Source organism: Suricata suricatta, chromosome 4 (genome assembly GCF_006229205.1).
Source record: "Suricata suricatta isolate VVHF042 chromosome 4, meerkat_22Aug2017_6uvM2_HiC, whole genome shotgun sequence".
Lineage (NCBI taxonomy): Eukaryota > Metazoa > Chordata > Mammalia > Carnivora > Herpestidae > Suricata > Suricata suricatta.
Window position 1 is genome coordinate 82,582,733 of NC_043703.1, and position 23,290 is coordinate 82,606,022.

At 44.8% G+C, this 23,290-nt stretch overlaps 2 protein-coding genes across 9 annotated transcripts in view; one reads left to right on the plus strand and one right to left on the minus strand.

Annotated features, from left to right (window-relative positions):
• FHL2 (four and a half LIM domains 2) overlaps nucleotides 1-4,490 on the plus strand; it is a 67,506-nt gene extending 63,016 nt beyond the window's left edge. For all 4 annotated transcript variants that reach the window (XM_029937084.1, XM_029937082.1, XM_029937080.1 and 1 more), the window contains exon 6: nucleotides 3,878-4,490. In XM_029937084.1, coding sequence (XP_029792944.1) covers nucleotides 3,878-4,029 — 152 coding nt within the window. In that variant the 3' untranslated portion in view covers nucleotides 4,030-4,490. The remainder of the gene's footprint in view (nucleotides 1-3,877) is intronic.
• A 6,984-nt stretch (nucleotides 4,491-11,474) lies between these two features.
• C4H2orf49 (chromosome 4 C2orf49 homolog) lies at nucleotides 11,475-23,283 on the minus strand. Of its 5 annotated transcripts, none has more exons than XM_029937088.1 (5): nucleotides 23,096-23,279; nucleotides 20,618-20,784; nucleotides 16,836-17,211; nucleotides 14,769-14,843; nucleotides 11,475-11,733 (listed from the first exon to the last, which is right to left on the minus strand). In XM_029937088.1, the coding sequence occupies exons 1-4, from the start codon at nucleotides 23,189-23,191 to the stop codon at nucleotides 14,787-14,789; spliced, it is 696 nt and encodes a 231-aa protein (XP_029792948.1). In that variant the 5' UTR covers nucleotides 23,192-23,279; the 3' UTR covers nucleotides 11,475-11,733; nucleotides 14,769-14,786. The 5 variants fall into 5 exon arrangements, with proteins under 5 accessions (XP_029792948.1, XP_029792947.1, XP_029792946.1 ...); XM_029937087.1 differs by having other exon boundaries at nucleotides 11,475-11,736; XM_029937086.1 differs by having other exon boundaries at nucleotides 14,785-14,843; nucleotides 23,096-23,278.
• Nucleotides 23,284-23,290: the final 7 nt, after the last annotated feature.

Genomic DNA, 23,290 nt, shown 5'->3' on the forward strand with positions numbered 1-23,290 from the left:
CCCAAAGGCCCCCACAGAGCGAGAGCCCAAAGTCTGGCGGCTGCAGACGCATTGTGCTCAGCCGTGACCCAGGCCAGGAAATGGAGTGTGGAGGACAGATGGCCGCTCCGACTCCAGTCCTGTCAGTGTTCACCACGCCAATTGGGGACTCGGCTGGAGGGAAAATGAACATTCCGAATTGACAGAGAAAAGGTTCTGTGACCTGGGATTCCCAGCTCTGCATTCAGGTGACTGACTGATCCCCGTCAGTGGCGGATGGCTGACACCGTAATATGAAGATAGCAGCGCGGCCCAATGGCGTCCCTGCGTAGCTTTGCGGTGTAATCACACAGATTTTACAACCCCTACATGCTGGTCTGTGACTTTCCTTTTCCTGGGGTCTAGAACTGAGTGCATCTAAATGCAGTGCTTTTAAAATTTTATTTATTTATTAGAGAGAAACAGAGACCCTGAGCGGGGGAGGGGCAGAGAGAGAGGGAGAGAGAGAGAATCCCGAGGAGGCTCTGCACTGCCCAGTAGGGTGCTCGAACTTACCAAACTGCAAGATCATCACCTGAGCTGCAATCAAGAGTTGGACACTTAACTGACTGAGCCCTCCAGGCAGCCCTAGAATGGACTGCCTCTAACTCAGCCAACTCCCTTGATGTAGGAAGCCCAGGTCTCTAAAGTAATCCTTGATGCGTAGTCCAGAGCTCATATTTCTGTATGAAATTAAAATATAAAGAAAAGAAGTTCCACACTTAAATTTTTCTGTTAATTTGGTTCCAGCCATATATACCAGATTGTCCCTTAGAATCATTGAGGGAGAAGAAATGCAGTCTTTTGCCCTAACATATTAATCTTTTTTTTTAATGTTCTATTTATTTTTGAGAGAGAGAAAGACAGCATGAGCAGGGGAGGGTCAGAGAGAGAGAGAGAGACAGAATCTGAAGACAGGCTCCAGGCTCTGAGCTAACTTGTCAGCACAGAGCCTGACACGGGGCTTAAACCCACAAACTGTGAGATCATGACCTGAGCCGAAGTCAGATGCTTAACTGACTGACCCACCCACATGCTCCCTAACATATTAATCTTGAATGCTGTTTTTATGGTAACATCTGTAGAAGTAGATGTTTATAAAGTTTAGCTTCAGAGAGCAATATAATCTTGATAAAGGCCCTTTGAAATAGGAAGTGTCAGATATGTGTTGTTATTCCCATGGCAGCACCGAAAAAAAGAAACACCAATGGGAAAACAATGGACACTTTCTTCCAAAAGAGGAGGGTCCCTTCTCTGTAAGGCAGAGACTAACGTTCCAGAACCTACAGAGGAAGTTTGAAATTGCAGCTGAAATGTACTTTTAGCCAAATCCCCAATTGTATAAGATTGTGATATGTCCTTACTTAGCACTTTTTCTTTTCAGCAAAATTTAAATGATTTTTGTAAACAACAGAATGTACAGTGACTCATGTACACAGTCAGTCCTCATTAGCCAGAGTCCATATCTGCAACTTCGCCAACTCACTGACACGTATTTGTAAGTCCAAAATCAACACTCGGGTTCCTTTCATGGCCATTCCCAGACACCCACAGAGGGGTGACAAATTTGAGTTGTCTGACAATGTACACTCCCAATGGAGGTAGAATGAGGTGATGCTCTGTCTTGTTTTACTCAGAGTCCTTTCCATGCCTGTTTGGGGCTATGTCATTTGCATTTTGGTGCCTTTTGTTAGCCACTCGCTGCTTAAAATGGCCCCAGCGGGCAGTGCGGATGTGCTGTGTTCCTGAGCGTGGCAAGGCTGTGAGGTGCCTTGTGGAGAACACAACACGCGGCAGACCAGCTTTGCTTAGCCTGGAGCCATGGTGCCGTCGGCTGCAAACCTCAAATAACGGGAGTTGACTGCATGCACCTCTTGCCTTTAGTAGGATTCGTCCTCCTTGGGATTCTTTTGGCTCTCATTTCTGTGACCTGCCCCATTGATTGGCACTTCAAGGCAACAGTGGAGTTTCTAAAAGGAGGCCACCCACCGGGGACAGCACCCAACATGGCTCCTACCACTAACATCCTTCTTCACACTTTTCAGTTCACTCAGTGCTGAGAAGAAACACAACTACCTTCTGACTGTTCTGCAGCACCTGCCCCTAACTCAAGTTAAAGTGTTGCCTAAGCCTCTGATTTTTAAACTTGGGTGCATATTGGAAACACCTGGGACTCTGAACAGTTACTGCCTGGGCCATGATTTACCTGGGGTGGGGGGGGCTCTGAGTGGATGGTAGGAGTTTGAAAAGCTTCCCAGGTGATTCAAATCTGCAGAAAAGTGGGAGACCCCTGGGCGTAAGTCTCTGGCTGGTTCTGCCGCAGGGCTGGGGCATGCACTCTGTGACCACAGCCCCCTGATGAGTCTGGCATTACTAAAGGTGATCAGTATTTTAGTAACACTGGACATTCAGGACACCTCAGCTTTTGAAGCTCTGCGGCGTTCAGGAAAAGAGTTGAAAAGCTTTGCTAGTGCATACCCCACCTGTGGCAGGGCTAGAGAGGCATTAGCAGGAGCCCAGAACTGGTCTCTAATTAGCTGAGGAGGGGTAGGCTCACGGGTCTCCCCCTGGTGAAAGGACTTAATGCCCAAAGTCAACCCAGCCAGTTAAGTTACAAAAGGAAGTCGCTGTTGAGTGAATTGCAGACTTCTTATGCTAGTCTGAGACTTCAAGCCATTATAAATGGAGCAGTCCGTGTGGTTACTTTTTTAGTGTGGTAGATTGTAATCATTATTTCCAGAAACTGGAATGCATGATCCAGATTTCACCAGAACCAGTCACAACTCTTTTAAGTTTATCTATTTTGAAAGAGCAAGAGAATGAGTGGGTGGGGCAGAGAGTGAGGGGGAGAGAGAGAATCCCAAGCAGGCTCCACACTGTCAGCACATAACCCAAACTGGGGGATCGAACTCACGAACCATGAGACTGTGACCTGAGCAAAAACCGAGTTGATGCTTTACGGACTGAGCCACCCAGGCGCCCCTCAATCACGACTGTGAATAACCTTGTGCATTTCATTCCATTTTCTTTCACGTGGCTCAGTGGCAGCACAGAGCATCCATATTGTGATAGGTGGCCAGTGGCCCTTAAACATTTGATAAGAATTAGTCATCAAACAAGAGTTAGGCATCGAACTGACTTTTCTTGCATAAAATATCAGATGGTTTTCTCTACTGCCCACACGTCATAATGTGCCCTCACCCACCTTAGAGGCCCACCGTCCTCCTCTCACACCGAAGTTCATGCTTCTGTAGCTTTTCCCCTGACATTCCCACTCCGAGAAATGTCCACTCCCTCCCCCATATGCCATTTCTTTTTTCTTTTTAATTTTTTAATGTTTATTTTGGAGAGATACAGAGCATGAGCAGGGGAGGGGCAGAGAGAGAGAGGGAGATACAGAATTGGAAGCAGGCTCCAGGCTCTGAGCAATTAGCACAGAGCCTGATGTGGGGCTCGAACTCATGAACTATGAGATCATGACCTGAGCGGAAGCCAGATGCTTAAGGGACTGAGCCACTCAGGCATCCCCTCCACCACCTGCCCACATACCATTTCTTTTGTGAAGCATATGCCTCCCCCCCTCGCAAGGCATTCAGTGAAGGAATAAGAGAAGTCAGCATCCCCTCTCCTGGAGTTTCTTTCCGGGGGGACAAATGGCACACACACAGTGGACTCTTCATAATTATAGCGTTGACCACACAGATTTGGAGCCAGTGTATGTGTCTGTTCCTGCTGAGGTGTGTGAGCTCCTCAAGGCCATGCAAGGTGTCTGATTTCCACGTGCCAGGTGCCTGCTTCTGACTGGCAATGTCCCCTTCTCTCCCCCACCCCCCTGGGGTTCTCTCCTGTCTGTTCACAGGACTTGGTGGCACCAAGTACATCTCCTTTGAGGAGCGGCAGTGGCATAACGACTGTTTTAACTGCAAGAAGTGCTCCCTGTCGCTGGTGGGGCGAGGCTTCCTCACAGAAAGAGGCGACATCCTGTGCCCGGACTGCGGGAAGGACATCTGAGGCCCACCCCGCTGACTGCTGGCAACACGCACGGACCTGTGTGCGCCCTCCCTCGGCCGGGCATCGCTGCTTCTGGTCTGCACCGGCCACGGGGAGACTCTCCTGTCGTGCTGTTCAGTGATAGCCACGCTTGTTTAAACCCTTGAACCCTTTGTAGTAGTCCAGTCCCAGGGAAGCAGGAAACCCCAGTGTGGCCCCTCGGTGGGAAGCTGGTTCTGGATTTTTGTAATCAAGCAAGGCAAATCCAAGTGTAAAAATCCTGTTGAATGACACCTTTATAAATGTGTCTTTCTTTCACTGCGTACTTAATTTTTAAGTGCAATTAACATGTCACGAACTTGAGGTTCCCAAACCACACGAGGTAGCGAAGAGTGGGTATTTACAAGTATGTAACTTCCTGTCATGTAAGCCCTAAAGCAAGATTATACAGCTTACAATAAAGTTATACAGAACAAAATGGCCACACACAGTGCGTGAAATGATGAAACACTGAAGGTCTGAGTACTGCGGTATAAAACGCTTTAGTGTGTGTTCCACTGATCACTGCACAAATGCAAGTTAAGACGGGCTGGGTCAGCATTCACTGAAATTACATCACACCTGACATTTCAGAGGCCTTCAGTCCTCCCCACAGCCTCTCCCTGCTACCTTCTCTTTGTTCCTCTCTCCCAAATTCTCTTGCTCTGCATCAGGTGCAGCAACATAAACTCCGGAATATGAGCAGCAGAATATGAAGTAATGATAGTGAAGGCAGTTCGGGGGTTCGCTTTTTCTTTTGAGGGAGAGAGAGCATACACGCACGCAGTAAAGGGAGAGTTTATTTTTGAGAGAGAGTGAGCACGAGCAGGGGAGGGGCAGAGAGACGGAGAGAGAAAACCCCAAGCAGGCTCCACAATGTCAACACAGAGCCGGACAAGGGGCTGCCTGTACTTTACATCAAGTTCACCAAAACCACGGCTCACATTCGACAGAGCGTCAGACAAAGTGGCCTGCCTCCCCGCATTCTTGTTTTCTCTCAGAATTGTGACCATCAGCTCTTCAGTTCTTTTTTCCTCTGAAACATTTTTTCCAGCAGAATTGTTCCTTATGTTTAAAAAGTCAGCTGCTTTCTCTATGGTTTGGCATAAGAAAACGCTAAACATTGTTAATTCCTCTTTTTGTGACTCAGTCTGCAATGTTGAGACTTACCTTAATCTTACCTATTTTGGTATGTTGGAGCTTTGATTTAAAAATGCAGAACTATCTTGTAGACCAAGTTATATATTTGTTAGAATTACTTACTTACACTTTATGGTAGTAATGTAGGATATTGTAAAGATTTTTATCTATTTAATTTGAGGGGGGAAGGGGCAGAGAGAGAGGAGAGAGAGAATCCCAAGCAGGCTTTGCACTGTCAGCACAGAGACGATGTGGGGCTCAATCTCACAAACTGAGATCATGAGCTGAAATCAAGAGTCAGATGCTTAACTGACGAGTCACCCGATGTCCCGGGATATTGTAAAATTCTTACTAGTCTACCTTCAACCCGAACCATGAGAATCCAGTCACTGAACTAACTGAAAGCAAACGGGTTTCCTTATGAGGCAGTCGCCTGTTGCTCAAAGTCCTCAAAGAGAAGTGACTGCCGGTTGGCACACGAGCCAGTCCGGGCACTCGGAGGCGCCCCCCCCCCCCCCCCCCGCCCCTGTCCTCGGAATGTGGGAATGCAGCGTGCCTTTCCCACTTCCAGGGGCTGCCCCAAGCACACAGCCTGAGACAGTGATGTGGAGTCGAGAACACCCGCACAGCGTATGTGACTGAACCCCCGTTGAGGCTTCTTTATAAACTTTTACGACCTGGAGGCCGGGTGCAGGGATCCATTTGTGTTGTGCCACCCAAGGTAAGCCTCGGATAGAAGTTCCCTTTGCTTACTAAAACTGCCACTCTCACCAACCTGGAGTGGCCTGCCATCCTGCTGGGGGGAGCGGCTTCAGATCCCCCTGGGGACTCTCCCGAGATGGTTACAAACCCACAGGACCTGGCAGGGACCCTGAGCATAGGATGGACCCTGGCGCTAGGCTGATCATCAGCGGCTCAGTATTGTCCCCGGTGACAGCTTCACCTCCGGTAAAACTTTAAAGACATGTGTGCAAAAGCCCTCAGCGCTGCTGGTGAAGCAGAAGCCCAGAGGCCAGCGAGAAAGCCTGTGGTCAACATGGGTGAAGCCAGAGTGTACGCAGAGCCCATCACCGCCTCGCCACACATGGATGCGACCCAATCTGTAAGCAGAGGGCCGCCCTCAAGCCATAAACCAGCCTCATTCCCTCTGAGATTTTTTTTTTAAATTAGCTAAAGTGGAATAAGAGTGGTATTAACTTGTGGTACCAGTGAATCTTATTCCTTTGGAAACGTAAAATATATAGGACATAAAATCCGTTCTCAAATAGCATTAGTGATGCCCGCTGAAACCTGAGGGCAAGCTTCTCTCATTTGCTGCCTGGTCACTAAATGACAGACCGGGGACTCCGGGATCAGTATAAGGTAGAAATACAGGGAATGAAGGTCTGGAAGAGACTTCATGGTTGGAGAGAAACCTGCTTCCTGACAGAGGAGGAATGGGAGAACAGGAGGAATAAAGCTGACGCGAGGCTACCCAGGCCAACATGCTAAAACCCAGGTCTCCCGACTCCTAGCTCGCGGAGAATTTTCCAAAGGCAGTAAAAAGCCAGCTGCTATAAATTTTTGTAACATTTACATCTCTTCTCTGCAACAGCCAAGCTGACTGTCCTTTTGATTAACTGCTTTTCCAGAAGCTGGCATCACAATATGCTTTATTCCCAGGGCAGGGGCGGGAGTGGGGGGTGGCTTCCAGAAAGGGACTTGCTTAACACAGAAGCACAAGAGACAGCGGTTTTTCGTCACTGCCCTGCCACCATCAAACTGCATGTCTTCAGAGAAGCGACTCTTCCTCCAGGCATCAGCTTCCTCTTTTGGAAAACCAGGAAGTGGGATTAGATTGTGTTTACAGTGTGAATAACGTCCACTGGAGAGAACTAGGAAAACCCATAATCGGACTTACTCTATTCAGGGAAGGTACTAGATCTAAAATAAAACACGGATTATTTTCTTACATGAAGAGATGATTACAGGGGAAATGCCCTCTCTGAATACACAGCAGTTCTTCTGAAACATTGAGGAAATGTCCAGTAATACACATGCCAAAATATGCATAAACTAAGAAAATGAGCTTTTTAAGAGTGGCAAAGAAACTGGAAGGGAATAACAAATAAAACCCTGTTACAAAACTAAGAGCAGGTAACTGCATCCCCAGACATCTATCAGCAATTACAGGGAGCATATGGACAAAAAAAAAAATCCAGGAACAAGACGAACGAACACATAGCAACAACAAAACAGCAACAGACTCATAGACACAGAGAACAAAAGGGTGGCTGCCAGAGGCGATGCGGGAAATAGGTGAAGGGGATTATAAACTCCCAGTTAGAAAATAAGTGAGTCAAGGGGATGAAAACCACAGCACAGGGAATGTGGTCGCTGATCGTGCAGGGACATTGTATGGGACTATTCTCACAGGGAGCGTCTGTAATAGACCTGATTGTCTAATCGCTACACGCTACACCTGAAATGAACATAGGTCAGCTATCAAAAAAATACCCAAACCTGAGCCTCTCTTCCTTCTGCCCTCCTACCGTTTCTGCTCCCCACCAGAGAGGTGATGAAGAGGCCAGCGAACAGGAGAGGCCCCTCCTCAGGGCCTCCTGCCCGTGATCTTCTAAAAGAAAAATCCATTCTGTTTTCGGCTGGCTTCCTCAGGTTTCAAAGAATTAAAAACATACCTAGAATGAAGAATACTGCAACTTTAACTATTAAATGTTCTTCAGATGTTCTTCCTTCTCAAATTACTTGAGACTTAGACTGAAACATTTGGGATTAATAAAAGGAAAAGGCCGCTTGAGGGCAGGGGGCATGTCTTGTTCCAACTCCTTGTTAAGAACGTGAAAATACAGCAAACACCTGTTGAATGAATGATAATACATTTTTGCAGGGAGCTCACTTTGTTTGTGATTAAGAAAATAGAGAAGTTATCTTGACATTCTCTTTTTCATTACAATGGTGAAACAGCAAACCTATCTTTGTAAATCATAATGACTTAAGTGACATCAGAAATGAGCAGAATCTGTAAGAATAAAGGCAAATGAAACTGCACATAAGCACCATACTCTAGTGGTAGAACAATAAAGTAAATGGATGGTGGACAGTGGAAGCTGGGTTTCTCACTGTTGGGGTGAGATGTTATAGACAAGCAAAGGGAAATCTAGAATGTTTCATAGGTAATGGATTCAAGTTGGAGATGTAAGTATGAACTCATGTTAACTTACTACAGATAGTTACGCATAGTGATGTTGAAGATACATATATATACAGGGTTAGTATACACACACATCTATTTCCTTGCTCTGTCAATTGAGATCTAGAAGCATCGACACCCGACTCTTAGCGTCCTGACCTTGCTTTCTTAATACCATTCTTCAATAAAAGGAGCCACAACTCTGTGGAGAAATGGCTGAGTTTAGGACTGGGGCAGGAGTCTTACAAGATGAACCTGGAGTATCTGGAAGCACTAGAAAGTAAGGAAAAGGAAGTGCTCCAAAGAAACCCCAATGATAAGTCAAGAAGGGGACACAGGAGCCAACTGAGTTTCCAATGGCCAAAGCTAGAACAATTTGAGGAACAAAGAAAAGGTACTGGATTATAACCCAATGTGTAAGATTCCAAGTTGACAATGAAATAATTAAATAAATTAAATAAGGGAGAATCAAGAAATGTGCACAGAATTATTATAAGTAATTTATGTTGAATACTTGGCCCATAAGGTGGAACATAATTCTCTACTCGGGTCTTCCCTCCAAACACTACAGTAGGGAGAGGAGGAAAGAGTAGCTCTGTATTAACCCAACACAGGGTACCACAGTCCAGTGACCACAACCAACTGCAAAAGGAGTTAAGTCATGTTGACAGCATGTGCCCTGAACATGTGAGGAAAGCGGAACTTTCCCTCAGTGATGTTCCCTCCCAAATCTGTAACCCCAGTCTAATCATGAGGAAAACAAGACAAGTCTGAATGGAGAGCCATCCATACCTATCTAACCAGCAGGCCTCCAGTCAAGATCATCAAAGAATCTGAGGAGAGTCTGAGAAACTGTTAGAGCCAAGAGGAGTCTACGGAGACTCTGAGGAGGAGTCCGTGTGTACATTGTATGTACATATGATGTACATACAGTACAATGTATGTAGGGTACTAGATCCTACATAGAAGGTGGGGTCCTGGATGGGATTCTGGGACAGAAAAACATTAGATAAAAATTAAGGAAGTAGGAATAAGCTTATGGACTTCAGCTAACAATAATGAACCAGTATTGCCTGAAGTCCACAAATGAACCGTACCAGTATGCATCAGCTTCGGGAAAACTGGGCATGCGGGACACGGGAACGCTCTATACTATCCTGGGGGTTTTTCTACAAGTCTCAAACAGTCCTAAAATAAAAGGTTTATTTTTTTTTAAGTTTACTTAAAAAAATTCCATAGCAGGGCAGGACAGATGTGACAGAAAGCTTGGCTAGATACGGTATTTCTACATTTACAAAAAATGTCTTTTGCCACAATTGGTGTTTTAGTCTCTCAAGGTTTAATCATTAGTCAAAGAAATAGAAATATTTTAGTTCAAATCAACTGAAACACAAAATGAAAGAACTTGGATAATTTTACTAGAGAAAAAGATGTTTAGAGCTATTACATACTTTATTTAGCCAGTCTTATTTCCGTCTTCTGGCTAAATGCTTGGTCAAGTCTGAACACAGTTAACGGCTTCCAGTCACTCTTAGAATCAAATCCAAAGTCCCTTCCATGGCCACAGAACCCGGCTCCTGCCCATCTGCTTTGTCTTCATATCCTACTACTCTTTCTGCTATTTTCACTGATGGGAGCTGCAGTCTTTCTTTTCTAAAATCCTTTTCTTGGTTCTACAATACAATTAAGTCTCATTGCTCTCACTCTGTTCTTGTGCGGTACGTGTTCTCTAACGCTAGGTAGCAAACCATCCCCGACACGCAGCGTGGCTGAATGCAGCCCCTGTTCTGTCTGCCCAGGATGCTCGGAGTCTATCTGGTCTGGTCTCACCTTGAACACTCATGGGGGCTGTGCTCGCCTGGCAGGTGGAGTGGGCAGGGGGGATTAAGTCACATCTGGTGGTTAGTGAGTGCTGTTTGCATGTGTTTTTCTAGCAGGCTTTTTCACGTGGCTGCAATAGGGGTCTGAGAGTGACAGGAGCATTTATCTGATGAAAGCAAATCACAAGACAGGTGATTCAAGCAGCAGGAAACAGACTCCATGTCTGATAGAAGGAGCAACAAAGAATACGTAGACATTGAAAATCTATCACGTGTGCAATGCTTTTCCCAAAAGCTTTCCCTAACTGTCCCCTTAAAAATAATTTCTTCGGCAGGTACCTGGCCGGCTGAGTCAGCAGAGCATGCGACTCAGTCTTGGAGTCCTAAGTTGGAGCCCCATGTTTTCTTAAAATTAAAAAGAATTTAAAAATTTTTCTTAAATCTCTTCAAAGAGGCCTTTCCTGATCTTTTCTTTCTCCCTTTCTTTCCTTCCTCCCTTTCCATTTTCTTTTTTAGAGAGCTAGAGCACAAGCCAGGGAGGGGGCAGAGGGAGACAGGAAATCTTAAGTGGGCTCCACACGGGGCTCAGTCCCACGACCCTGGGATCATGACCTGAGCTGAAATCAAGTCAGATGCTCAAGCGTCTGAGCCACCCAGGCGCCCCCTAACCAGTATATTGAAAGTAGCTCTTCACCCTACATTCCCCATCTCTATTTCATTTGCCAGTTTGGTTTTCTTTGTCATTACGATTATCCATTATTTCATTGCAAAGGAACGTAATTAACGCACCTTTATTTTTTCTGCCACAATACTGTAGACAACCAGGTTTAACAACAAATGGAAAAGCAGAGCAGTTCAGTAAATAGCACTTTACTAAAAACAAAGTAAATGAAAATCAATGTCTCTTCTATCCTCTTCCAAAAAATGACCAGTTTTTAAAAATTCGAGGTAAAGTAGCCTGAGGTGTGTATAAGTCAGTTAATTTAGAGCTTCAGTTTCTGACATTAAGATAACCATTTAGAGATTCACTTTTTATTTTTGAGACAGAGCAAACACCAATGGGGGAGGGGCAGAGATATAGAGGGAGACACAGAATCCGAAGCAGGCTCCAGGCTCCGAGCTGTCAGCACAGAGACCGACACGGGGCTCGAACCCATGAACCGTGAGATCATGACCTGAGCTGAAGTCAGATGCTTAACCAACTAAGCCACCCAGGCATCCCCGAGATTTACTTTTTAAAGACCACCCCAAACACAAATAATCCTTTTCCCTGAACCTCTGGTTTGTTCCAGAACTTTACCCAGGATAAGTTTCCCATCCATCCGAGGGACTGGCTTCCATCCACCGAAGAGCAGAGGCAGTCGGCACGGCAGCCCCCGTGGCGTCAGGCTCTCCCGAACACCAGGCCGCTCCAGCCCCCCACCACTGCGGCAGGGTCCCTGAGACGTGGCTGGACTACGGCCATCATGCCTAATCCCAGTCAACTCTGGTACAAAAGATTGCACTGTGAAGAGTAACGCTTTTCCAGGGTACAGTCTGCTGGAATGAAGGGAGACCACGTCATTAGAGAATGTTTTTCCACTTTATTTTTTTATGAACGACAGACCTACTCAATTTTATTCAGTTTATTTAAATAAGGATAAGGCTACTTAAAAGACCTTTACATATAAAATGTACATTACAAGGTTAAACTGTCTGTACTGAATTACAAAACCTGCACAAGCATTTAATAAAAGAGCACGCTTAAAAACATTTTGACCATTTTGTAACCTCTAAAAATTACTGAAGTCCCACAGTAGTAAATAGAGGAAGCTCTTTACATACCTATGATTTCATCTACTGGCAGTTTTACTTAATGTAAGTTTTTTAAAGGTCATTGCTATTGAATGAGTCTCTAGATCAGTTTTAGAATCCTCTCAAAACTAAGTCAACCAAAATATTATTTCAAATAATAATTACAATTCTGAGGAATTTTAATACTAGCAAAAATATTATGGCCTCATAGTGGTAGTTGGACCAACTTTCCAAAGTACCTGGTAACCGTCCAGACACAAAGCTATTCTGGTAAACTGTTCTGCCTTTGCAGCCACTGGGAAGTAATTTAGGGCCTTTGGTGCTGCAGGGGCTTGAGATTTCCAGAGTTCAGGCGGTGGTCTGCAGCGGTCTATGTTCCCTCAAATGTGAGAGGACCGGGGGCCACCCTCTCCGCACCCCTCCACGAATGCGTGGGGCCAAGCCCTGTGACCTGCAAACCTAAGCAGGCTCTGCAGAATAGAGGATGGAGAATGGAAGCGAACCAAGTTCAAACATGGGAAGGAGAGGAAGAAAAAAAGAATCCGGGAACACAGAAGTGGGGGAAGAAAAGAGCAAGATGTCCTGCCAGTGGCAGGAAGTGGTAAAGTGCCCATGGCTACACCTCGGAAGCCGCTCACTGATGCGGAAGCCATTGTCTGCCTACCCCAATAATTTAAAAAAGCTGGCTCTGTCGAAACAGGAAATCGATAGTAACAATATTACAATGTTTGTTAGTCAAGAGTATCCAACGCTGTTTGCCATTCAGATCAAGTCCTTGTAAGCTTTGAGCACACCAAAGCAACCCTTCAAAACCTAAGACCCCAGCACTTCTGCCTCAGGTTCCCCTCATTCAGGAGCGTCGTGACGAGGAGGAAGAGCCAGGAGGCCAGCATACGTAAACTCCTCGGGAAGGCCCCGCGCTCTGAGATGCGGTATTAGGGGATACACGGTCCGTGGTTTCGCACTTCTCCACATTTCAAACTCAAAATAGCTCAATCATATGCTGCTATATGAGCATTGATTCTGAGTGTTCATAATATAAACTTCAATTTGAAGCAACAGTGTTACACAGTTCAGCTGTTATTACCAACCTACTCTGTAAGTTAAATATACAAATTAAAAATTAATTTTTTTGAGTAACTAAAAATAAGTTTCCATTGACGTAAAAACTGTCAAATGGCTAACTCTCTCTTAACTAAGAGAGAAATGCAGATGGAAGCAGAAGGGACAACTGAATATAAAACCTAATTTGTCATTCTACCCTAAAATCTGCACAGTTAAAATCTCCCTTTACAGTTACGTAGAGGGTGACAGTCGTCCTTCAACAGTATGACACGTTATCAGCCCCGGAGATATCTATGTCGTTACTAATTTACCGTCATGTCAATTATGTATGCAACACATCATATGTACAAAGTCTGTCTTGTATGTACAGATTAATTGACTGGATAAAGGCAGAATGGCTAAAAACCCTAGGGTTAAAGTTTTAGTACTGAATGTACCTGCAAGGCTGAATGACTTTTTTGTAAGGCTATTTAATAGCTGAACTAAAGTCCTTGTTTTAACAAATCCAAAGAGGAACGAGACTGCTGTCAAAAGTAAGGAAAAGGCGAACCCCCACTTGAAGATCAATCACCTAAGGAAAAAAAGGATAAAGTATCCTCCACACTTGGTTAGAAATACAAGGCAAAAATGTGGACACGAGAACTCACGGCTCTCAGGTATGCCCTACTCTCCCCCGAGGGGACAGGGACACCACTCCCACAGGAACGCAGAACCTCAGTGGATGGACAGTCCTGCAGAGCGCCCCTGCCACCCCAGCGGCGAGCCCTGTCCAGCTGGGACTCGGCTCCTAGGCTGCCACTTCGGGGTGACTTCTGGCTTCAGGATCTCCTCCTCTCCTGCCTACCAGAGAATAATTAAGCTTGCCCCTTCCTTCCTGGGCTCTGAAGTTCTAGAATTCCATCCCCGTCTTCCTAGTCTCTAAACCGTCTACCACAGGAGCCGCCCTGAACACAGCCACACCTGAGGTTCGATGGCCGGCTTCTTTCTGAGAAGCTGCAGCACCTGGGAAGGAGTGAGCCCCGCCTCAGAGTGGGACCACGGGCTGCTGCACGGCCAGGACATCTTAAAGGGCGGACCGGCTGTGACAATGACCAGTCAGCTCCTGACCAATTCCATTACGACTGCAAGGGAAGGAGCAACAGCAAGTGCTCATGTACCTTTTGATTTTTATGGGGAAAAGCAATGTGAGCACTTGAAGAACAGCAGTTTCATCTGTTCGGAATCGTTGATTGGCAGCACTACAACTATGCTTTTTCTGGGTGAACCTCGAGGAGGACTTTGGCAGTAGTTACTAAAATGCTGGGATAAACTGTTCAATTCTTTTGCGAGGGAAAAGAAATAAAACTTGTGAACTACTAAAATATTTGGGTTTAAACAAAATCTCAAATTTCCCCAAAGACTAAATAAAAAACAGGCTAATAAGAATAATTCCCAAAATTCATCAGATGCTTTATACCAGACTTGCAGCTGATGGCTGACTAGGATCACTATAAATGACTTACACTAAGCCATTTGTTTAAAAAGAAATTCCTTCTAAATCAGGGAACAAAAGGTAAAAATTAGGGGGAAAAAGGGGGGGTGAGGGAAAAGGAAAGACTTTTTTCAAACCTAATTTGAAACCTCTTCAGAAAATTCCACAATAATCAGATCTCTGTAAATACTATCAATATATGTGAACTTGCTGGAAAAACTACAGTTACAGTTATATTTACAGTTTTGGAAACTTTCCTTCACGGCCATGTAACATGCTGTATCTTCCTCTTTGCTTCTGGAGGCTTCAGGTTATTCTGAAAAGACAGGGGCAGAAATGCCAGAGACGAACTTGAAATGAGCACTTGAAACCACCGAAGTCTACCGCTAACCCACGCATGGCAGCTCACTGCTGCCACCTGGTGGGGAAAGACTTTAGGAGTTTAGGGAAAAAAGCAAGCCCCCAGCCTCCCATTTTTCCAGCTGTGGTTCTCCTATTTGCAGAGAACGGCTGGCCCACAGCACTTACAAAAATGCCCAGATCAGGCCTTATCTCACAACCTATTAAGTCAGAATCGGCTGGAGGTGGCAGGAAGGAAGCTTTGACGTCTCTCTGGGTTTTCTGGAATCTCCTCCAGGTAATTCTAAGGCGCACTCCACTGAGGGCTCTAGACGTGCTTCCTTCCTGCCTACCCCATCGCCTTCCTGAAACTCATAATCCAAGATCTCAATACTTCTAAGTTAAAAAAAATAAACATCTGAAAGAGTAAAATTTTTCTGAGTAGAAAAATGCTTTTTAACAGATTGAAAGAAAAGATCCTTGAGGCTAACTCTTTATTGTAATATTTGAGGTCTACATTTTACTGCTACCTTTTCTTACTGTTCCCTCTCTTATCTGACACCCTCCTCCTCCTTCCCACAAGTGACTGAAGGCAGTTGGTCTAGAGGCAGCCCGGTATCACAGGTGCATGCAGTCAGTGAGACAGACCTGAATTCGAACTGCAGCCTGGCCACTTAGTAACTCTGACACTCTGGGCAAGTTTATTTAAATTATTTGAGCTTCTATTTCCTCATCTGCAAGATGAGAAAAAGAACTGTACTATGTCACAGGGTCACTGAAAGGATGAACTAACATGAGAACCACGGGCTGGTCACACTCACAGTACCTTTTTCAGGGTCTACTATTTTAGAATGTTTGAACTAGTCTGAGTCTTGATCCTCCTGACACACAATTCCAAGAGGGTAATAAAGCTAACACTACAGGAACACCATAGAGATTGAACGCATGTCCCCTCGGAAGTCCCATGCTGAACCCAAACCCTCAGGGTGATGGCATGAGGAGGCAGGGCCTTTGCGAGGTGCTTAAATAACCAGGGAGGAGCTCTGATGAAGGGGCCCTGACAAGAGACCTCAGAGAGCTTACTGGCCCTTTCCACCAGGTGAGAACACAGCTGAAGGCAGCCAGCTATGAACCGGGAAGTGGGCCCTCACCAGACACTGAACCTGCCAACACCTTGATTCTGGACTTCCCAGCCTCCAGAACTATAAAAAAGAAATGTTTGTTGTGTACTCAATGGTGTTTTTTGTCATAGCAGCCTTCACAGACTAAGGCAAAAAACAAAAGCTATAAAACTGGATATTTAAAAGTAAAATAATATTGTGACAAGTCTAGGGAAGGATCAAGTACACACACAGACACACACACTCTCTCTCTCATCAGTTAAATTCTAAGTAAGCTCTAAGTATATTGCCTATCTGTGCCAAATTTGCCAGTGTATGAAATGTAAGCACCGAACAGTTACCTATAATACAGTCCAACACAGATTTCCCCTACACTTCCTCCACCCTCCAAGGACAGGTCAATCTGAGAAGGGGAGGTTAGGGGATGGACCTCAGCACTGGTGTGCCTTCAGGTAAGTGCAGACCAGACAGACTACATGTCAAGCTCTAAAATGCTACTTAATAAATATGTGGCCCTGGACAAATTGCTTAACATTCTGAGCTTTGCTAACAAAGGAATATTTTCCTCTTTTAGTTCCAAGATAGTTAAAGGATCTAGAAATGAGAAAAGGCTAGGAAAAATGCCCAAGACATTCTCTTTATACATTTTAAGCAGAAATAAGTCCAGTGTACTTTAAAAACTGTTAACTTATCACAGATTTTTAGAGTTGCAGGGTTCCAACATGAGACATGACGTGAGTTCAAGACCTGCTTGTGGTACTGCTCTCCCTCCCACCTCAGCTATGAGGCCAACTCCTGCAAGGTTTCATCCACATCTCCCAGGAGCACAGACACCCCCACACACTTACCGTGGCCTCCGCTTCCTCTTTAGGAGCAGCTCGCTTTAACTTCACTGGAGTAGTTCCAATGGGGGACAAAGGCGGGGACTTTGCAGGACCCAAAGGACTTTTCCTATGCGTTAAGTCATGGTTCTGTTTAGTGTCATTATTATTGTGTTCCATTGCATTGTTCACAGGCAGATTGGAAGACAAAATTAGGGGTGAAACACGTGAAGACGAATTTGATAATTTTTGAAAGGCATTACTGGTAAAGCTTGCCTGAGGGGGAGGCTTGAGTCGATCATGATCTCCATTCTCTGTCTTTTTCACTTTGATGCTTGTCCTTGTTGAACTTCCATCAAACACGATGAGGGGTCTTTTCCTTAACCCGTCCGCGGGGCCGCTCCTGCAACCACAGATGCACATTCACGGAACCGACACCGGGCCGGCAAGCCCATCCGTTCACGGGGCTCAGAGCTGACACAGTGACCAGGGAAACGTACTGCTAAGACTGATCTATTTTAAGTGGGACTCCTGGGAGTGAAATGTTCTATGTTCACCCTAAGTGACATGTTCATTTTCTAGGGCTTTAAAGTTCAAAATATTTAGTGATAAGAAACATGTTAACTTTAACATACACACAAGATACAAGTCTTTTGAAAACATCAACCAACCAATTAACCCTAGAAATTAAAACAAGATTCCATCTAATTGACAGAATTATCTGGACTCCGTATCAGCTATTATTTAGGAAGAATAATAAACTCTAAGACTATAGCAAAGCTACCACAGCAGCAGTCTACAATGAGACAGAACATCTATTCATTAAAGGTCTCAGAAACCAAGGCAACTGTAACTGTAACATTTGTATAGTTTTAATTTTAAAATTTGGCCATTCTTCATATTTAGCCTCTGAAAACCAAATTTCCACTCTGAGTCACAAAGATGAGTAATAAGAGTGTTCATTTGCCCATTATTCATTACACCTGAAGTGACAACACAGATTTGTTCTTGAGGAAAGAAAAACTAAAAACCTTTTAATTAAACATGTAAGAACTTGAGCAGCCATTGATGAGGAAGAACACTTTAATATTTTTTAATGTTTTATTTATTTTTAAGAGAAAGAGAGAAACAGCATGAGCAGGGGAGGGTCAGAGAGAGAGGGAGACACAGAATCTGAAACAGGCTCCAGGCTCTGAGCTAGCGGACAGCACAGAGCCTGGTGCAGGGCTTGAACCCACTAACTGTGAGGTCATGACCTGAGCTGAAGTCAGAAACTCAACCAACTGAGCCACCCAGGCGCTGCAAGAAGAACACTTTAGTCTTACATCTCAAAGTGTGGTCCAGGGACCAGCAGCATAAGCACTGAGGGAGCCTGTTAAGAAACGCAAAACCGGAGGCTCCTGGGTGGCTCAGTCGGTTCAGTGTCCGACTTTGGCCCAGGTCATGATCTCGCAATTTGAGGGTTCGAGCCCCGCATCAGGCTCTGTGCTGACAGGTCAGAGTCTGGAGCTGGCTTCACATTCTGTGTCTCCCTCTCTCTCTCTGCCCTTCCCCAGTCTGCACTCTGTCTCTGTCTCTCTCTCAGTAATAAACATTAAAAAAAAAAAAAAAAAGAAACGCAGAATCTGAGGCTTTAATCTATATGGATTCAGAACCTGCATTTTAACCAGATCCTAAGTAATTTGCCAAACTCACCAATTCCTAGGTCACCACTGAACATGATTTGGTAGAAAATAAAAAATAAGCTCACTATATACCCACTTCCACTGCAGAAGGGAAACAGAGGGCCCATCAGCTTGTGAGAGTTCAACAACCTAAGACCCCAGAGGCCCGCTGCAGCTTGAGCCGCGTGCTGTAGCTCTGGTCCCAGCTCTGTGACCTGGAACCGACAGGAACGCAGTTCCTCCACAAGACAATTCAACAATACCTGATTGTCTCTTGATGCTTCTGACTTTAATGTTTTGATTCAAGAATCAAATTGTGATTTTTTTTAAAGAGTCAAAGATGTTTTCCAAAGGATACATAGGGGTTAAAGCGATGGTTATGTGGAGTATAACAGTACTGAAAGCGTTGCTTACAACAGTGTGCCTGAGTGTGCAGAGCCAAGAATACTTTCTTATTAAGAATTAACAAAAGTGGGGCACCTGGGTGGCTCAGTTAGTTAAACCTCCGACTTCGGCTCAGGTTGTGATCTCACGTTCGTGGGTTTGAGCCCTGCATCGGGCTCTGTGCTGACAGCTAGCTCAGAGCCTGGAGCCGGTTTCTGATTCTGGTCTCCCTCTCTCTCTGCCCCTCCCTGCTCATGCTCTGTATCTATCTGTCTCAAAAATAAATAAAAAACATTAAAAAAATAATAATGATGAGCCTTTAAAAAAAAAAGAACAAAGGTAAGTTGAAGATATATTTGGCATAATCCATATCTAATAAAGAGCCTATACCAATATGTAACCATCAAGCTAAAAGGATCCTCCATCTGAACTGAATATGTTCCTGCTCAAAAGAAAGACTATTCTCCGAAAGACTAAGAGCGCACATGTTATATTCTTCAACCGTTTTCACACTTGGGGGGAGTAATCCTGTCAATCCTGAGTTTTTCTTCATGACTAGAGATTAAAACCTCTGCTCAACTCACCGCCAGCGTTGTCCCTCACTCTCACCCCCTCATTCCAGCTCCTCCCACAATCACTGGTGTATTGCCTGTGACAGCACCTTACAAACAGAAGCCTCCAAAAATAAATTCCGTAATTAGTCAAGAGCACCCACTTGGGATAAAACAGACACAGGAAGGGCTGTCAGGATGCCTTGTCCTCATTAAACCATCACTGTTAAGGAAACATAACCTTCACTGTTAAGGAAACATAACCTTTCTTTAAAAAGGAAATTCATTTGCTTGTGGTTTTATGAAATATTTTCTGAAATTTAAAAATGTTAAATAGTGTCCCCAAAGCTGTATGACCGTTCCTTCATTCCTGCATTTTTCAAAGACCTTAAAGTCTTAACTTGACTCTACCTTTTTCTCACAGTTCAGCAAATCTTGTTGGCTCTACCTCCAAAATAAATCCAGACTCCGACCACCTCTTACCAAATTCTCTACCTCACTCAAAGTCACTACCATCTATTGCCTGGATCGCAGTATAGACTCCTGTTTGACTTCCCTGCTCCCCTCCCCCCACCTTAAATTACTTCTCAGTCAGCAGCCAGAGCGATGCTATTTCAATGTACATTGTACGGTGTCGTCATCCTGCTCAACATCTTCCAATAGCTTCATCTCAGAGCAGAGCCCAAGATCTTACAATGACTCACGCAGCTTTAATGAGATCTAACCAACAATCCCCACTATTCACCTCCAGTAAACCTCTTTTCCCTACGCTCCCCTAGATTCTCTCCACACCAGCCTTGATAGCCTCTTCATTGTTTTTGATTTATGATGGGCACACTCCGGACTCTTGTGTTCTGTCTGGAACGCTAGACTTCTCTCTACCTTCTAGGTCTCTCTGCTGAAATGTCTTTTCTCGGCGAGGTTGTTCTTGTCACTTTCCCTAAAGTGGTCATCTCTCTCGCTGCTGTACTTCTCTCCACACTATCACTAGGAGGATCCACACTATCACTATTTCACTTTCTAAATTCTGTTTCTCCCAATTAAAATATGAGCAGGGAGTGCTGTCAGTTTTATTCATGCTGTAAGTACAGGGCCTGGTGCTCAATAAGCACTTGTTGAGCAAATGGATTTTCCTCACCTAAGTTCACCAAGAGAAAAAGAAGAAAAGTAAAACTGTTAAGTCATATAAACCAGAACCACTAAAAAGTACCTTTTAGTCTCACTTTTCATCTCCTGTTGCTCTCTTTTCTTTTCCATCATTTTGCCCCATCTGTTCTTCGGCAAATCCCTCTGAGGCAATGGAATTGCATGCTGAACATAAAGATCAGTAAGAGTGTCTTTGTTTATTCTTATGTCATTTTCAACAGCTATGTTCTTCTGTGGAAAAGGAAACAAAAGTAATTTCAAAATAACATCCTTTGTTTTAATTACTACTACGTAACAGGGTACAACATTTGTGCTTAAATAACAAATGTTATAATTATAAAATTTGGTAATTACCATAACTTATTTATAATTATAAAAGGTATACTTTAAACTTTTATGTATAACTTATAACCATAGAAATCAATATACACATAATTTAAATTTATAATTATTATCTATTTAATAGAATTATAAAGTGTGTCCTTTAAGTCTGAGATTGTTATCCAAGTGTCACACGGACTCACAGGGACTCCAAGTACACCGCAGTCCTACACCGCACTATCGTGCTATAAGGAGTCCTGTTACAAAGAGGTTCGGCTCTACAAATATGAGGGTCAGCCGCATCTTAAAGACAATAGTCATATGTCCAGTGTGACCAGGACTGCAGTCCACACTGGTCAGCCAGCACTGCAGGCATGAAGACCATTTCCAGTAGCATCATCTTAATCTAGAAAGTAAACCAAAAATGGGAGACTGCATGGGGAAACTGGACAAATGAATTCCAACAATGATGACAATTTACTCCACGGTGTCAAAAGGTTACCCAGAGTGTACTCACCATCACGATCAAAGTAGAGGGCTATACATTGTTTCCCATGTCTCCCTAAAAATGCTTCTTAAATTGAAGTTAACCACCAAGATTTCAGACAGGCCTGCAGATGGAAACTGCAGTCCCCTTAATGATGACCACCGTGATGACAGTGCATCATTACAGCCTGCCCTTCACGGTTCTACCAGTTCTTTCTTTGGTTTTATTATTAAAATTTTTTTTTCATGTTTATTTTTGAGACAGAGAGAGAGCATGCACACAGGAGGGGCAGGGAGAGAGAGAGAGACACAGAATCTGAAGCAGGCTCCAGGCTCGGAGCCTGTTGTGGGGCTCAAATTCATGAACAGCAAGATCATGACCTGAGCCAGAGTCGATGCTTACCCTACTGAGCCACCCAGGCGCCCCTCACCAGTCTTTTCAAGTAGCTTCCTGTCACTGTCCACCAACCTTGTCAATAGTAACTCATTCTCTCTCATTTTCCAATTTGCCCTCAACATCACGGAAAACATACAGCATAAAGGAGTAGCAATGGGTAGAGTGAGGATTTAGGAAAATGAATATGGTAATGAGATCACAGACTCCTCAACTGCAATTCAGAAAAGCTTGGAAACAAATATCTGTGTTCAGCTTAAATGGCAAAACAAGCCTAACATTTGTCCTTAATAAACTTATCCCACTTACTTTTCTCTTCAAAATTTAAAAGCACAAATAGTACTTTTCTCTCTTATACCTGACCATTTTCACCTCTTTCACTGAGAGATACGGAAAAACCCTGGAGAGTCTCTTGAGTAACATTCCTAGGGAACCCATAGGCACTGTTAGTTCGGGAAGCATTGCTCCAGGGTGCGGATTCTCAAACTGTGGTCCCTAAATAGCAGCAAGAACTTAAAAATGCCACATTTCAGGCCACTCCCTGGGCCTACTCAACCGGACGCTCTGGGAATGGAGCCCAACAATCTGTATTTTAACAAGCCCGAGCGATTCTGAAGTACCTAAATAGTTTGAGAACTGCAGGTGAAAGGTAACTGAGGTCAATAAATCCGAAGAGCGCTTGAGGAAGTTAAAGAGTACTGAAGAGAAAACACAAGGAAAACAACACAGGCTACTTGAAACCACAAGGAAACGTTCAGTAATTCTCTATTACTTTAACCCAAGTTCATCACTTCTTTTGTCTTATCTTTTGTTGACTATCAGGGGCCACGTTAGCTCGAAAACATGATATGCTGCATTGAGAGCTAAGAATCCTGAATTCTCCTTCTGGCCGCACCATTTACCGACGACGCGACCTTAAAATAAGTCACTTCACCTCTCCGACTCCGTTTCATCTTTAAAAATGATCAGAAACTATGAAAGGGCCGTTTCCCCGATGCCTTCCAGCTCTGACCATCTCTGATTCCTACCCTGCATTGCTACTACAGTTCTTCCCGAGGCCCTTGCTCACATACATGCCGCGGAGGATGCCCAGCCCTTCGGTGTCGGAGCCATCAAAGACCCAAACAACTTAAGTCCTAACTCCCAGGAATTCCTGACAGTCTAAGGACGTCTCTTTCCCTGATAGGGGCCCGGGGACGCCCGGTCGGTCCGTGTGGAATGGACGCTGACACAAACCGGGCGGGAGAGGCGGGTGTGTCCGCGGCCACTGAGGATCACTCGGGTGCAGGTCCAGTCCGAGCCCCTCTCCCGAACAGGCCCGCCCGCCCCGGCGCGCCCGACCTGCTCCAGAGTGAGGAGGAGGAACTCCTGGGACAGCAGCTCCGGGTGCAGCAGCAGCTCCGAATCCGGGCAGCGACCGCCCACATGCCCCGCCATCGTCGTCGCCAGGAGACCCCGGCCGACTACCCACAAGGCTCCGCGAAAGAAGCGTCGCGGAAGTGACGCAACCGACGGTGCCTGTGACGTCACTCTTGG

Excerpts from the sequence above, each read along its gene's own strand:
- C4H2orf49 (XM_029937088.1), bottom strand. The coding sequence starts at position 23,191 with ATGGCGGGGCATGTGGGCGGTCGCTGCCCGGATTCGGAGCTGCTGCTG. Across the intron at positions 17,212-20,617 it reads ATGAAAAGTGAGACTAAAAG|GAGCGGCCCCGCGGACGGGT; the intron begins GTACTTTTTAGT and ends CTGTGGTTGCAG. Across the intron at positions 14,844-16,835 it reads AAGAGGAAGCGGAGGCCACG|AATAACCTGAAGCCTCCAGA; the intron begins GTAAGTGTGTGG and ends CTGTCTTTTCAG.